Genomic DNA, 16,315 nt, shown 5'->3' with positions numbered 1-16,315 from the left:
ATTTACTGCCAGTGCTAGGTTACCTTTTCCCATTTGATCATTCTTAAGTATTGGTCTTGTAATGCTGCTACTGCTTCTGCTACTGCTACTACTACTACTACTACTACTACTACTACTACTACTACTACTACTACTACTACTACTTCTACTACTTCTACTACTACTACTACTACTTCTACTACTACTACCACTACTACTACTACTACTACTACTACTTCTACTACTACTACTACTACTACTACTACTACTACTACTTCTACTACTACTACTACTAGTACTACTAGTACTACTACTACTACTACTACCACCACCACCACCACCACCACCACCACCACCACCACCACCACCACCACCACCACGTCTAGTATTACTACTTCTACTACTACTGCCACTACTACTACTACTTTTACCACTACTACTACTACTACTACTACTACTACCACTACTACTACTACTACTACTACTACTACTACTACTACTACTTCTACTACTACTACTACTACTACTTCTACTACTACTACTACTACTACTACTACTACTACTACTACTACTACTACTACCACTACTACTACTACTACTACAACTACTTTTACTATTACTACTACTACAACTACTACTACTACTACTACTACTACTACTACTACTACTACTACCACCACCACCACCACCACCACCACCACCACCACCACCACCACCACCACCATTCACAGTGACAAAAAACGTATTCACACAATGGCTGCTACTACAACTTATAGCCCATATAGGGGGGCATGCATGTTTTACAAACAGCCCTTGTTTCTATGGGATTTTAACCACAACTGTTCATGTTTATCTCCGACACATATTTTTAGGTCACCTGTCATGAAGTGACACGGTGAGCTTATGTGATCGTGTGATGTCCGGCGTCCGTTGTGCGTGCCTGCGTGTGTCCGTGCGTCCGTCCGTCAACAATTTGTTTGTGTAGACAGTAGAGGTCACAGTTTGCATCCAATCTTGATGAAATTTGGTCAAAATGTTTATCTTGATGAAATCCGTTTGGGATTGTATTTGGGTCATCTGGGGTCAAAAACAAGGTCACTAGGTCAAATAATAGAACAACCTTCTGTAGACAATAGAGGTCACAGTTTTCATCCAATCTTTATGAAATTTGGTCAGAATGTTTATCTTGATGAAATCTGGGTTGGGATTTTATTTGGGTCATCTGGGGTCAAAAACTAGGTCACTAGGTCAAATAATAGAAAAACCTTGTGTAGACATTAGAGATCACAGTTTTCATCCAACCTTTATGAAATTTGGTCAGAATTCTTGATGAAATCTGGGTGGGATTGTATTTGGGTCATCTGGGGTAAAAATCTTGGTCAAATAAATAGAAAAACCTTGTGTTGACAATAGAGGTCACAGTTTTCATCCAATATTTATGAACTGTGGTCAGAATGTTTATCTTGATGAAATCTGGATTGGGATTGTTTTTGGGTCATCTAGAGTCAGGAACTAGGTCACTAGGTCAAATCATAGAAAAACATTGTGTAGACAATAGAGGTCATAGTTTTCATCTGATCTTAATGAGTCAGGTGAGTGATTCAGGGCCATCATGGCCCTCTTGTTTTATTGTTGATCAAAGATGCAAGCACCTTTGACTTAACCATATCCATAAGATTTTCTACAATAAATGTCCAAGCTATATGAAAGACAATTTTGTCAAATGTACAGAAGTCCATTAGTATGGGAATAAATCCAGATTTAATTTTTATGTACCTCAAGTTGATGGCTTCACTAGTTCTTCATTTTACTACAATGGTATTAAGGATTGGAATTCATTACCTGATAATATAAAGTCCATCAAATCGAAATTTACTTTTAAGAAACTTTTTAAAAAACATCTATTTAATAAATTAAATGAAGGTAGACGAGAATTCCATGTATTTTTACTTTTAGATTTGTTTTATTTTATGAAATTGCTTATTTTTATGCTAATTTTATGTGTCTGTGTATTATCATGTCAACGTTTAAAAGTCTCACTCAATATGTAAAAGAAATAACTTGTATGATCATGTTGTTTTTATATTAAGAACTGAAACAACTATATATTTATAGTCACTTATAAGACCTGTTTGCTTATTCATGTTTACATGTCTAGGCTTTAGGGTTTATCCTGTGTATACATGTACATATGTACATCATGTAGTTATATTAGTTAGATCTGTGTAAAGGCACCATTCACACTTGAACTTAGAATGTTAGCTATATCGTAGTATTTGTATTTAATTTGTTACGATATTGTATTGCATTGTATTGATTATATTGAACTGTAAAATGCTTAACATGTATACACAAAAAAAGTAACTAACTAAATTTGTGTTAACAAAAGCCAATGTGCATTAATGAAATACCATGAAGTAACAAAAAATGTATTCTCTTGATTTAAATGAAACATTCTTATTGTTAATTATAAGAGATCTGAAAATTTTATAACACTTTATTTCAACTCATTCACTAATGTGTTTACATGGTTACAGTTTTGAATGGTAGTCCATTATATAAACGGACTCCAAGAGCCTTTTTTCTGTGACGGCTCTCAGTGATTTTTTTTGCTTTTATTTGTTACAGCCTGTGCCATCGTAATTGGGAAAATGAGCACAATAAACCATGATATTGGGAAAAATAGTGCGATAAACCATGAAATTGGGAAAAATTCAGCATTATAAATATGATTATAAGTAACAGAATTAAAATTGTTTTTAAGTGCATGTTCAGGGTTTTTTCTAGCCATTTAGAGAAAAGGAGTCTGGTCAAATTGGGATTGTTTTAATTGAGGAAAGTGGCAAATTTGGGAATTATTTATCGACAAACAGGACTAAATTAAAGTTATATATTTTGTAGGATTTTTAAATGAAAAGTTGATATCTAGAATTAAGAAATCAAAAGTCATAAGAGACTTCTTTCTTAAAAAAAAAAAAAATTGGGGGGAAAAAAACGTTGATTTTTGCAAGTGGGAAGCAGCACAAAAATCACTGACTCTGTGATTCATAATGCTTTCCTTCATAAAACACTTCTCTGCAGCTGATCACTTCGCATCCCTTAACAGACGTCCTTCGTAACAAATTGAAGAAAGTAATTAATAAACTTCAAAACACATTAAAGTCACCTGATTGGAAACTTATGGACGTTATCCTTTGCATGCACCCTGAAGAAACGCAACGATGTTTCAATCAACAATTTAACAGTGTAACAGTGTTAATGTTCCACATCATTATCGACTTAAGCTACATCACAAAGTATTATGTGCAAAAGATTGGTGTATTACAATAGATGGAGACACTTTAAGTTGTCAACATTGCAACAGTTTTTTTATTATGGTGGATAGAGTACAATAAAAAAATCTATAATTTTGTGCTTTAATGGTACCATTTGCATAGGTTTATGATTAAGATTATTTTTTTGCGTATTAAGTGTTCCTCAGCTCTTGTCCTTTGGAAAATAGACAGGGCATTGCAACTCTCAGCAACTCTGGGTTATCAAGCTGAGCGTTGAATTATTGCATCTATTTTGAATGGAAGCCAACTTTGTTACAATTTCAAAATAACGCTTTAATGCATATTGCTTCATCCTCCATCAAAACGATTTAATTGTTGAAATTACAACTGTTATTCTCTTATTCATGCTAATATTCATAATGATTTTCAGCAGTGTTTTTAAGTTTAAAAATCCTGACACAGTTACATGTATGTGTTTTCATACTATAGTTAAGACTTTGTTTGGAATAAAAGGAAACTTTAATTTCACATAAAAAAGATGCTATTTTATTGCTACTTACAGGACTCAGGCTAAATCTAATTTTCGTTCACCACCCATTTTGCCATTTAAAAAAATGTCGCAACTTTAAAAAAAACATTGAAAGAGCCATTTTTTAGCCATTCTTAAATCATTATATGCAATGCATATACACTCTGTTTTTTTCTGCATCATAGCGAAGCCACTCATGGCCAATTTTTCATAAGTCTTTGAAATTCCTTTTTGGAGAATTAAGACAAATTACTTTCCTGGTAATTAATTCTGTATTTATTTATTTTTTAAGTTGTATTTTCAGACAATTTTCAGGAGGAAGTTTAATGGTTATTTGCAATCAGAGTGGAATCTGAAATCTTGGAGTTTGAAGTCATGAGTAATTTAAAATTAAGTATTAATGTGTTTGTTAAAAGTCAGTCCTTGTTTACTACTCAATACTTGTCAACATGCCTATTTGAAATTAATTCAGGGGTTAATACCTTCAGCAAAATGGACCGTCAGATGAGTGCTCCAGCTGGGACTGGTAGATATGTTAAGAACCAGAATCAGAAGCCCACTTCCAAAATGGGAAGACTCGGCAGGTATGCATGATTTTACCTTTTCATGTTTTTTTTTATCATGAAGAAATTACTGATATGATATTTAGATTGTAACTATAAATTGTATTTGTTTGAAATATGTCTTCAAAATAATATATTTAAACCTTTAGCCCCAATCATCAGGGCCCTCTTTTTACACTTTGGGGGATTGGGGCCGGGGCTCTTAGAGGGGGGAATTTCGCGTCATGGGCAAAAAGGGGAATTTTAGAAGATCTTTTCACCAACCATTCAACACCTAAAATTGCTATATTTTAATGTGATTTACATAAATATACATTTAGTCAAAGGTTAGAAGCACGATACTAGCTGGCAACATCGGAATAAAAGTTTTTAAAAAAGGGGGAATTTTTAGCTGAAATAGGGGAAAAAGAATACTTTTTTCATGGGGAAAGCCGCCGATAATTGGCGGTGAAAAGTGCCAAACGAGGGCCCTGATCATTATATTTTCATTGAAACCGATAAAAAAAATCCAATGTCACAACTTTAGTAATTAGTCATAGATGAACAAAAAATCAAATATACCAACTATAGAAATTAGTCATTTCTAGTAGCCTGAATAGCATTTCAACAGCCTGGACTGTCAGGCTTATAGATCAAAGTAATTATACATATATCTGTTATTCAGTCAATTTATTTAGACTCTTTATTTGTTTTTAGTACCTCTTTTGGTTATGAAGTGTTATGCTTTCACTTAAAAAAAAAGTTTGCTTAATGTCTACTGCAAACGGTTGCAGGTCTATGAAGCTCAGTGTTGCTGACTTCTTCGGGCTCGGTGATGAGGACAGCTCCCAGGCCTCCAAGTGGCAAAACAGACACATGCGCTATTACAAGGGGAAAATAAAGGAGGAACATCTTCCAAACACCACCGACTTTGATGAGTTAGACTCGTCCATTCCTCACATCATTGACCCGCTGGCCAGGAGTAGTCGTTATACGTCACAGTACTCCAGACGCACCACCCCCCTGTCCAGTACCAGTACATACACACCAAGCACCAGGGGAGGGACCATACGCAGGACTAGGAAGGACTCTGTGCTCAAAATGACCTGGAAGGGCATGCAGACTATAGCTGTGAGTCTTTTACTTAAAGAAGAACTTAATTTCTGTGTTGAAGTCCCATATGGGTTGTCACTTGTCAGTTTAAGTGTGATAGTGTATGGCCTTGTTTTGTTTTTTTTACAAAAAAACTGTTGATACCGGTACCTATATAGTTATAGGGTATGATAGTTCTAATGTCCCAACATAAATGGATATTCAATCCAACCATAGACAAAAAATATGAATCTAAATGCATACTTGCGTTAAATGTATACATGTAATATGAAATCAACTAGGGCTTTACAATAAATGTGAATTAACACTTATAGTCCTGGTATGTCCTGAGAATGTTATGATTAAAGTGGGTCTTTGTTGTTATTAAATCCTTTCATTTTCAATTGTTGAATTTTCACTCGTCAAGCCCATTTGGTTGTAATAAAGTTCAAGTGTGTCCAATTGTTGGACTCATTATAACCTCTCAAAACTGAGTTTATCTTGTAATAAAAAAAGAGCTATTGCGCCCTGAAAATAAGGAAGATCATGTTTAGATCACACACACGCTGTATTGGAAAACAGCTTTAAATCTTTGTGTACATTCAATTTGTCACAAAGTATTTTGTTTTGACAACATTGTTTTAGGCTGCAAAGAAAGGTTCAAACCTTAATATGACATTCAGAATTTGAAAGATATGTTACCTAATTACAATAAAAAAAATACTGAATTTTCTACATTCAGCTAGTGTTGGCAATTTAAATTTATTATCTACATGTATTTACTGAAAATAAGTATTTTCCTGTATTTTGTACAAAAACAATGTAAATCACTTTAATAGACTGATATGTATGAGTACTCTTAAAAGATCTTGATAACAGATTTTCCAAATATCAATTACCTAACTGTATGAATTTAATGTCTTGTTCATTTGAAGACATGAATGTTTTTTTGTGTGAAAAGCAGATTGCTTGTAAAAATTCTTTGGGATTTTGAAAACAATTTAAAGAATTCCATTTGAAGAGTGTAATAACTTTGCTAGGGCACAAGGAAGAAGTTGAGGACCAACAAGGCGAGCATGAGAAGTTATGCACCGGGTAGTTTGGCGGGAGACCTGGCAGATGCACGCAGTGATCTAGGAGATAGTTACCCGGTATGGGAAAATGCAACATTATGTAGGCAACTTATTTCAACATTAGCAGCTCAGTGTGCGAACTTGAATATTTGAAACCCATAAACATGTGAGCCCTACCAATCCAAATGTATGCTGCATTAATGTAATTACTTGTATAAACACATAGAGAGACTCTTATTTGCATTCATTGCATTCAAAAACACAATCAAACATTTGTCAGAAAGACCCACAATAACTTTTCTGGATTGCAATTGTATAGTATATTTCTGCTATGATTAAATGGTGACCTATTCTATACCTATGTATACATGTATATACATGAGCCTTGATCTTGGAGAGCAGGATTTAATGCATGTACGTTAAGTAATGTTCCATGGCTTATCAAGGAGGGCGCTTTCCTTTGTGAAGGATTTTTTATGTCCCCCACTATAGTAGTGGGGGACATATTGTTTTTTGCCCTGTCTGTTGGTTGGTTGGTCTGTCTGTTTGCGCCAACTTTAACATTTTGCAATAACTTTTGCTATATTGAAGATAGCAACTTCATATTTGGCATGCATGTGTATCTCATGAAGCTGCACATTTTGAGTGGTGAAAGGTTAAGGTCAAGGTCATCCTTCAAGGTCAGAGGTCAAATATAGGTTGCCAAAATCACTCATTTTATGAATACTTTTGCAATATTGAAGATAGCAACTTGATATTTGGCATGCATGTGTATCTCATGGAGCTGCACATTTTGAGTGGTGAAAGGTCAAGGTCATCCTTCAAGGTCAGAGGTCAAATATATGTGGCCCAAATCGCTTATTTTATGAATACTTTTGCAATATTGAAGATAGCAACTTGATATTTGGCATGCATGTGTATCTCATGGAGCTGCACATTTTGAGTGGTGAAAGGTCAAGGTCATCCTTCAAGGTCAAGTATATGGGTCAAAATTGCGCATGTAATGTCACTTCTGCAATATTGAAGATAGCCAATTTTATATTTGAAATGCGTGTGTATCTCAAGGCAGCTGCACATTTTGAGTGGTGAAGGGTCAAGGTCATCCTTACAAGGTCAACATCATATAGGTGGACATCGTGTTTCTCAAACACATCTTGTTTGTTTTGTTAAGTTCTCTTCTAAACGAAAATTCATTCTAGACAGAAAGCGTCATCCCAGACTAATCTGGGAAGACCTTTTACCCACATGCATTAAGCCCTGTTTTTCCACTGTATACACTGTACAGGCTGTCCATGAGGACCTGGTGGATGATGTGTTCTATGATGAGCCTTCTTTGATGCCGGAGAAATATCTGGAGAAGATCCGGGAGGAGACCAGTGCTGATCTGGATGCTGTACCTGCACTCTCACTGGCTAGGTACGTTGTGACCTTTCGCTTCTTGGATACTGAACGGGTATGCTAAAGTAAAGATGTGTTCTTCCAATTAAGATTGTCATAAAATAGGGCTGGTCTTGATTCTGCATCTTCAGGTGCAAGTTACATTCAGACAAAAAGAGTCAGGCATTTACCAGACCCAAACAAAATTTGAAGTCGCAACAAGACACATACACCATTATCAGACCTGTTTACTTCTACGGATTCGCCGTAGTAACTACGGATTATTTGGCTAAACTACGCACTACGGATTTGTACTGAAAAACTACGGATCCATCAATCAAAATGGTCAGATTTCACTTTTTAATTGTACTTTTGCTTATTTTCGGTCTTTGCGGGTAATTTAACAACATAATCATTTTGGCGCTTGCATAGTAAGAAAAGTTAAAATTCAAGCCTCCCGGGGAATGAGTGCTGATCGAGCTGACGAGCTTGTGGAGTCGTCACCCAATGACAATTGACTTACTATTGGTTCGCAAATTTAGCCGAATATATACGATTTTACGTTGCAATCCAGTATACACATCTCTCTCTCTATTGCGGAGAATACTGACGATAGTCGATGTATCGGGATTGAGCACGCCTGTTTTTACACACGTCCAAGATGGCGGCAAGCAGACGAGAAATTGTGATTAATGGCGAAAATAATAAATACCATTCAAATTAACAATGGATATCATATGGTCATAAGGGAATAATGTAGTGCATGTGTCAATTAACACAAAATACTACGTTTGAGATAAAAAACAACAACAAATATTTATCAGAAATCTGCACAGTGAATGTGCGTCACGGAAACGAGTGTTGGGAAATCGGAGTTCAGTCTACTCACAAAGTAAAAGCATTTATTATAATAAGATGAGTATCGTTCGAAAATGGAAAGAGACAAACATGATTTGATTTATATATTAGTGGATCTGTGTATACTCGGATTCATATGCATATTTTGCTTTATTATGTTTGTTACGCTGTACAGTTTAATGAAATAGCATTGAACTGAGGTTGTCAAGTGCAAGATATTGAAAGGTAAACAAATAAAATATATCCATTTAATACATCATTAACACAACAAGAACACTAAAGGGTGTTTGTCAATATTTGTTTATGTTTTCCCCCTATGATATTTAATTTAAAAAAATACTGAATTAAATAAATAGCTACTCTTAAAGAGCTTATGATCAAATGGTGTATTTAAGAATCTATAGATTGTTGCAAGTTTAATATGCATGCGGATGGATATTAACTAAATATTGTCTTCATTGTAAGAAGTTGTTAAAGCAGCACTTTATAATATAAAAATGCTTTCAAACATGCATTTAAAAACAATTTTTATTCTGTTACTTATAATGATATTTATAATGCTTAATGTTTCCCAATTTCAAGGTTTAAAGCGCTATTTTATCCAATTTCATAGTTTATCACGCTAATTTTCCCAATCCAAAACAGCACAGGCTGTAACAAATGAAAGCAAACAAAAAATCACTTAACAGATTAAAGTATTAGCAAGTAAATTCATCTAATGCTTTATAGACCGTTAAACTGATATGTGACCCAGTCATGGTGTTTTAATGCTCAAAATGATTGAAACGGATAAAACTACTGACAACAGCCCAAAACTACTGAGAGATGCCCTCCATACTACTGAGAAGCAATCGGTAGGGTAAACAGGTCTGCATTATAGATTGGCAATGCGTTATTTTAATCTCTATCACTGCTTAGTACCATGCCCTAATGTGAACTCCTCTCTCACAGTACTATGCCTGCACCAGGCTGGAGACCTGGTGCACAGCCTAAGCCTGCCCCAGGCACTCCCATACCTGGAATGGACATGCCAGACTTTGGTATGCGTCGCATCAACCGTGATATTTGCAACTCTATTGTGGAGCGGGACAAGAGGCATGTAGGCATGGGATTTGTGGGCAGGCTCTTCCAGAGGAACTACCGACCTGATCGGATGAACTCTTACGTCAAGAAACAGATTGATGAAATTGATGACCACAGGTGAGACAAGTGTGCTGTCTGGCACTTAAATTGGCTTTTGTTAAAAGTATGTTTTTCATCCATTATTTTAGCAGATCAAAGCTAAGAGTCTTCAGAAAGTATAGATTAATTGTATGTAAATAAAAATAATTTATCCTGAGCCATGCATTACTACTGTATTAACATGTTTCATTAAGTAATTTCTTGTTGTACCTGTTTCAAACAACACATCCCTGTGATTGTTATTTATCAATTTTAAGAGTGTACTAGGCAGGTGGCTCCAGAAATATACTGACTGATGTAGCTTTTGAAGTCGGCATATGATCATAACATATTGAAATTATTTTTTTGTTTGTTTTCAGGCCATTCTTTACATATTGGGTGACGTTTGTACAAATTGTGGTGTTTATTGTGTCAGTGAGTGTATATGGGATTGCACCTATTGGCCACTCTGAAACAGAATATTCTGAACCAGTAAGTGCTAAAAGATGCTTAAGTTTAATCTTCAGTAATTTAATTGTTTGCAGTTTCTTTTCATTGATTCATCAGAAAAATATTTGGTTTGAGTTCACTGGAGCATGAAGTGCTCAAAGTGATCTATTATGATTATCCTATGTCCGGTGTTGTGTGATGTTTGTGTGTGCGGTGTGTCCTCAATATTTAGCTCCTTACCACTCTAGATGTCAAATTCTTCCTTCAATATTGATGAAACTTGTTCAGAATATGTAACAGAACAACCTAAGAAGAGTTTGAATGTATGTCAAATGCGTCAAAAAACTAGGTCACCAGGTCAAATATTAGAAAAACCTTGGTAAAACTAGAGTTCACATTTATGACTGCATCTTCGTTTAATTTGGGTTACAAGCGTAAACAATACTAGGTAACATGATCAATTATTTAGAAATACTTTTAACCACAGAGGCCACATTTATGACTCAATCTTAATGAATAAGAATGAATCTTAATGAATCCTGGTCAGAATATTTATATATACAAATTCTAGACTGATTTTGAATGTTTAGCTGGACTATATGAAAGGTGTGTTTGAATCCAATCACAAATGTCCAAAATCTAGGTAAACAGTAAAACCTTAGAAAAAAACTTGTTTGAGCTCTAGTGGCCACATTTGATTTATGAATCAAATCTTGATAAAACTTGGTCACAATGTTAATTAAGACAACATTCAGGCCAAGCTTGAATCTGGTTCATGTCTGTCCAAAAACTAGGTCACCAGGTCAAATGTTAGAAAAACCTTTTAATCTTAATAAAATCTAGGCCAAATTCGAACTTTGCTTAGATGCTCTTTAAAACTAGTTCACCTGGTCAAATCTTAAAAAATCTTGTTACCACTTAAGAGCCATATTTATGACTCATTCTTGATAAAACTTCTTCAGAATAAGTATCTTGACAATATGAAGGCCATGTTTGAATCAGGGTCAGCGTTGTCAATAACTATGGCACCTTATAAAGTCGTCAGCAATTGTTGTCCACGAACTCAGTTGAGTGCTTAAAGGCCATCATGGTTCTCCTCTATAATACTATTTGGACATCAAATTGGTACAAATTAAAAAATAATGTACCTTAGCTAGCTTTCCTTTGTAAAGGCAGCTATGTTATGTGAGCTTACCATTACGTTTTAACACAAGAATGTACCATTTAACTTTGCTTGTGGCTAGGACATTTCTTAAGATATTTGCTCCAATCAAAAACTGTTGATACTTTACATTTAAAATAATTGTAAAACTGCTTGATAATATTGTTGTAGATCCAGAAACCCAACCTGGCCATTGAATCCACAAGGTACTTGGAAGCTGACAATCTTTGGATAGGCCCAAGACAGGTAATTGAAGCATTGCAGATTCATATTCAATAGTTATCACTTTCTAGATTAATAGCTGAAACTTGAATACAGTAACAAAATCAAGGGTTTAAACTGTTGCATCAATTGAGAAGCAGAAGCAATATTTCATGCTTGACCCTTAAATAGGCCGTCCTTTAAAGATTTGTTTTATCATTTGTACAATTCATTTATCAAACAAAATTAATTTCTTAATATGCCCAATGTTTTTACTGAATCTAGAAATACCTGCGAAAGGACTTATTTCATAGCATTAAATCTGCTTTTATATTTCATAACTTTATAGATTAAAGACCTGTAATTGAGAGCTCTAGGATTTAAGCATAGTAACTAAAGAAACAAACTCAAGTAGACATACAAGTATAATAAAGGTTTTTTATTTACCTTAGTAACTTTATTTTTTGTCATTGATTGACATGCCATTTAACGCGTATTCTTTAAATTTTGGAATCTTACGTCCACGCCAAAAATTATTAAAAAGTCTGTTAAAATTTAATTGAAAATGACCTATGTATTATATGAGCCATGTCATATGAGAATGGACCATATGCAATATGCAGCCAGTGCAGCTCCAGACCAGTCTATTTATGCAGCGTGGTAAGAAGCTTCCCAGACCATTGTTAAGTCTATCTAGTTTTTGTTTATCTCTTTAAAGGACAGGGTAGGTCCTTACAAGACTGCTTGAAGTTGATAATATATTTGTGATGTCTCACAAACACTTGCAGGCGGACCTGATCCATCTAGGGGCCAAGTACTCTCCGTGTATGCGGCTAGATCAAGGGATACAGAAGGGGCTTGACAAGGATCTAGAAGAGGAGCGTAACTCAGCATGTTGTGTCAGGGACGATGGCTCAGGCTGCTTCCAGTCTGTGGAATCTAAATGCTCGGTAGGCAGGATATATTGACCAGCGTCATGTGGATAAATTGAATCATGTGAAATTTGGTCTTATGCGTATTATGCCATATGTCACCAGCAAAGCTCCAGACCAGCCTGTGCAGATACGCAGTTTGGCCTGAAGCTACCCTGTCCATTATTGACACCAGGAAACCGTGCATGACTTTATTGCAGACAGCATAGCTTTATAAAGACTCGCATTGTAAATAATAATTAAAATCTTCTTTGAAACTGCAAGTATTTAGTATTTGGTGTGGGAATCTATGGTGGTCTAATCAGTTATTTCATATTGTGCCCCTTACCTCAAAATGAGCCCCAATCTAGTGTGACTTGTTTTTAAGCTCACCTGAGCACAGTGTGCTCATGGTGAGCTTTTGTGATCGTCTTTTTTCCGTTGCGTGTAGTGCGGCGTGGTGCATCAACATTCACCTAGTTAACACCACAAGGTCCACATTTTATGTCCGTCAGAAGATTTGTCCCAACAATATCTTGGACAAGTTCGAAAATGGTTCTTTGGTTGAAAAACATGGCTGCCAGGGGTGGGGCATTTTTTCTTATATGGCTATAGTCAAACCTTGTTAACACTCTAGAGGCCACATTTATTGTCCGATCATTATGAAACTTGGTCAAAAGATTTGTCCCAATAATATCTTGAACGAGTTTGTTTATGGTTCCGCTTGCTCGAAAAACAAACACAAGAGTCACATTTGTATTCCAATCTTCATGAAACTTGGTCTGAACATTTGTTCTAATAATATCTTGGATGAGTTCAAAAATGGTTCTTGTCTGTTGAAAAACATGGCAGCCAGGGGGCTGGCATTTTTCCTTAAATGGCAATAGTAAAACCTTGTTTAATCTCTAGAGGCCACATTTATTATCTGATCATCATGAAAGTTGGTCAGCAGGTTTTTCCCAATGATATCGTGGACGAGTTTAAAGATGGTTTTAGTTGCTTAAAAAAACATGCCTGCCAGGGGGCGGGGCATTTTTCCTTACATGGCTATATATGGCGATAGTCAAACCTTGTTAACAGTCCATATTTATTGTTTGATCTTTTGAAACTTGGTCAGAAGATTTGCGCCAATGATATATATGACGTGTACGAAAATGGTTCAGGTTGGTTGGAAAAACATGGCCGCCATGGGGGCTGGGCATTTTTCCTTATATGTGTAAATAAAAACTTGCGAACACTCTAAAAGACACATTTATTGTCCAATCATAATGAAACTTCAGAACATTCATTTTAATGATATTTTGGATGAGTTAGAAAATAATTCCAGTCTGTTGAAAAACACGGCCGCCTTATCCTTTTGTTGCTATAGTAAAACCTTGTTAGCACTTAAAAGTGACATTTATAGTTCACTCTTTATGAAACATGGTTAGGACTTTTGTTCCTATATCTTTGGCTCCATAGAACATGTCAGTTTCTTTTTGTCTCAGGTGAGCAATTTTTGGCCTTTCAAGCCCTATTGTTTATACTTATTTATGTTTGGAATTGATTTTATCCAGAAAACACTCAGCTCTTGGTACAAGTGGGACAATAACGGTCCAAGCCAGAGGAAATCTGGAACTGTCTGTGGTCAAGACCCAAGGTAAATGCCCTAATTTGCTGCAGAATTTGATTGTATGGCTTGTTTGTCTGATTGTTGGTAGGGACAGGTGAATTATCTGTTTCTGTTGAAAGTTGTTGTGAATGTAACGTAACGTTATTTGCCGCGCCGCGCTTAAGTGTATTACGTCCCTGACGTCACGCCATATTTGTTGTTGTTTATATACGTCATTGTTTATATTTGAATCTGAAGTAAAAGGAAGAACCTGAACACACAACGCTTTGTACCTTTATTACCCACACCATCGCGATATTGGTGCCGTTACAAAAAAAATGAATCTACAGAGAAGACAGATACAGAGAGAGGGTCACCGCCGTTTCATTGAGAAATATTTGGAGAAAATCGAACAATCTAAGGAGAACGATTCATTGACCGATTTTCACGCTATTCTCAACGCTATTGAAGCAAAAGTCACGATTCTAGAGACACTCAATGAGAAAATACTTTCACAGACGGAGATAGAGGGATTGGAGGAAGAAATATTTCAAACAGACACGTATTCAGCGGAACTGGATATCCAGCTGTGTCGCTTACACGCTTTCCGAGATCAACAGGAGAAGAGAGCAGCCCCGCATACTACCGATCTACCAAGAGATGACCAGAGAAATTCAAGTAATCAGCAGCGCAACAGCAATGGTTTGAACCCAGACGCTTCTTCTTTCTTTCCCGACAGAACTGTGACGTCAGGAAGTGTGGCGGCGAACTCTAACAGCCCGGCTCCCGGCGATGTTGTACTGAAGATAGGAAACGTGAACGCCACGAACATCAGCCACAACGAGGCCCAGGAGGTGGTCTGCGGGTCCACAAACATCCTGCAACTCACAATCAAGAAAGGTCCCGGAAAAAGCGCCTCTATGTCACCCACGCCCATCGGGTCCGGTCAGTTTTCGACCCCTCTGGAGAAACGTGATAAATACTCACACTTCCAGATTATCGTATCGGAACTGGGTACCAAGCACTTAATAATGTCTCTAGTGGATATAATAACGGCCAAGAAAGTAGTGCATATGACATGCGTCAGTTGGAACAAACTCCGCCAATGTCTGGGTATAGTACCATGCCTGTGAGAGGTAGTGCGAATAAACAGAACACAGATGGTTTCAGGCCCGTGCAACAATCACAACAGAATCAGTACCCATATAAGTCGACATCTGGTATTCAGTTACAGTTGAATCCACCAACTCAAATTGATATACGAAATGACAACAGCTACAACCAAAGAGGAGATTATAACGATGGTGGTAGTTACAGTCAGCCAATGTCGCATGTGCAATATACGAACGGAAATAGGACTGAGTCTCCGTATCAAAGGCAAACATCGGTAGGTTCTAATCGTCAATTTCCTTATTCAGGTCACCCTCAAAGTTATTTTAAAAAACCTACTCCATTTTCTCCCGGTTGTGCAGATAACTTCACCGACAACAGCCCACAGCATCCACGTGCTCAAAGGCAGACGTCGTCCGGAAGTCAGCCAGTTGGTAATGTGTACGACGCGACAATTAGCCCTGGCTTTCAGTCCTGCTCTTACATGTCAGACGAACCTCCGCCTACCCCACCCCCACCTGACCTACCAACCGACTCGTTCCTTCAAGCGTTCCGGAGATTTGCCAGCCGGAAGTCGTTGCCCACGGTGATGGTATTAGACAATGCTACGACTTATATTGCTGCTTCCAATCACCTTAAGAAGCTATTCAACTACCAAGTCGTACAAGAAGAACTTAGCAGAAATGGAACAGAGTGGCGATGTATTCCCAAAACGTACAACGTTCAAACTCTAATCATTATGGACAGTCAATGATATTGAATAGAAACCATTTAAGTATTTAAAGTTAAACGCGCAATTGTGATTGAAATACTGAAATAGACAGCTGAGTGTACATGTAATTGAAATACGAGAGACAGTTAAGAAATTGTTATTCAGAAATTGAGTGATAAACATTTGATATTCATTTTAAATCAACGTGTATACTTGTGGTCAAATTAGTGTTACTGCAATCTTAAGATTTTAACGAATGATTCAGGATATCATAAGTAATGATACATATTCT

At 36.4% G+C, this 16,315-nt stretch overlaps 1 protein-coding gene across 2 annotated transcripts in view; it reads left to right on the top strand.

Annotated features, from left to right (window-relative positions):
- LOC127866121 (inactive rhomboid protein 1-like) overlaps positions 1-16,315 on the top strand; it is a 45,236-nt gene that overhangs the window by 16,060 nt on the left and 12,861 nt on the right. The window contains exons 2-10 of one of the 2 annotated variants that reach the window (XM_052406526.1): positions 4,272-4,367; positions 5,120-5,456; positions 6,458-6,568; positions 7,776-7,906; positions 9,677-9,925; positions 10,267-10,378; positions 11,670-11,744; positions 12,488-12,649; positions 14,167-14,249. In XM_052406526.1, the coding sequence (XP_052262486.1) occupies positions 4,276-4,367; positions 5,120-5,456; positions 6,458-6,568; positions 7,776-7,906; positions 9,677-9,925; positions 10,267-10,378; positions 11,670-11,744; positions 12,488-12,649; positions 14,167-14,249 (1,352 nt within the window). In that variant the 5' untranslated portion in view covers positions 4,272-4,275. Of the gene's footprint in view, positions 1-4,255; positions 4,368-5,119; positions 5,457-6,457; positions 6,569-7,775; positions 7,907-9,676; positions 9,926-10,266; positions 10,379-11,669; positions 11,745-12,487; positions 12,650-14,166; positions 14,250-16,315 lie in introns of both variants that reach the window. The other variant, XM_052406525.1, reaches the window with a different exon arrangement.

The sequence above is a fragment of the Dreissena polymorpha genome, chromosome 2 (assembly GCF_020536995.1).
Source record: "Dreissena polymorpha isolate Duluth1 chromosome 2, UMN_Dpol_1.0, whole genome shotgun sequence".
NCBI classification, from domain to species: Eukaryota; Metazoa; Mollusca; class Bivalvia; order Myida; family Dreissenidae; genus Dreissena; species Dreissena polymorpha.
The sequence above is the reverse complement of the archived record's forward strand: the minus strand, read 5'-3'. Positions and strand labels throughout refer to the sequence as shown.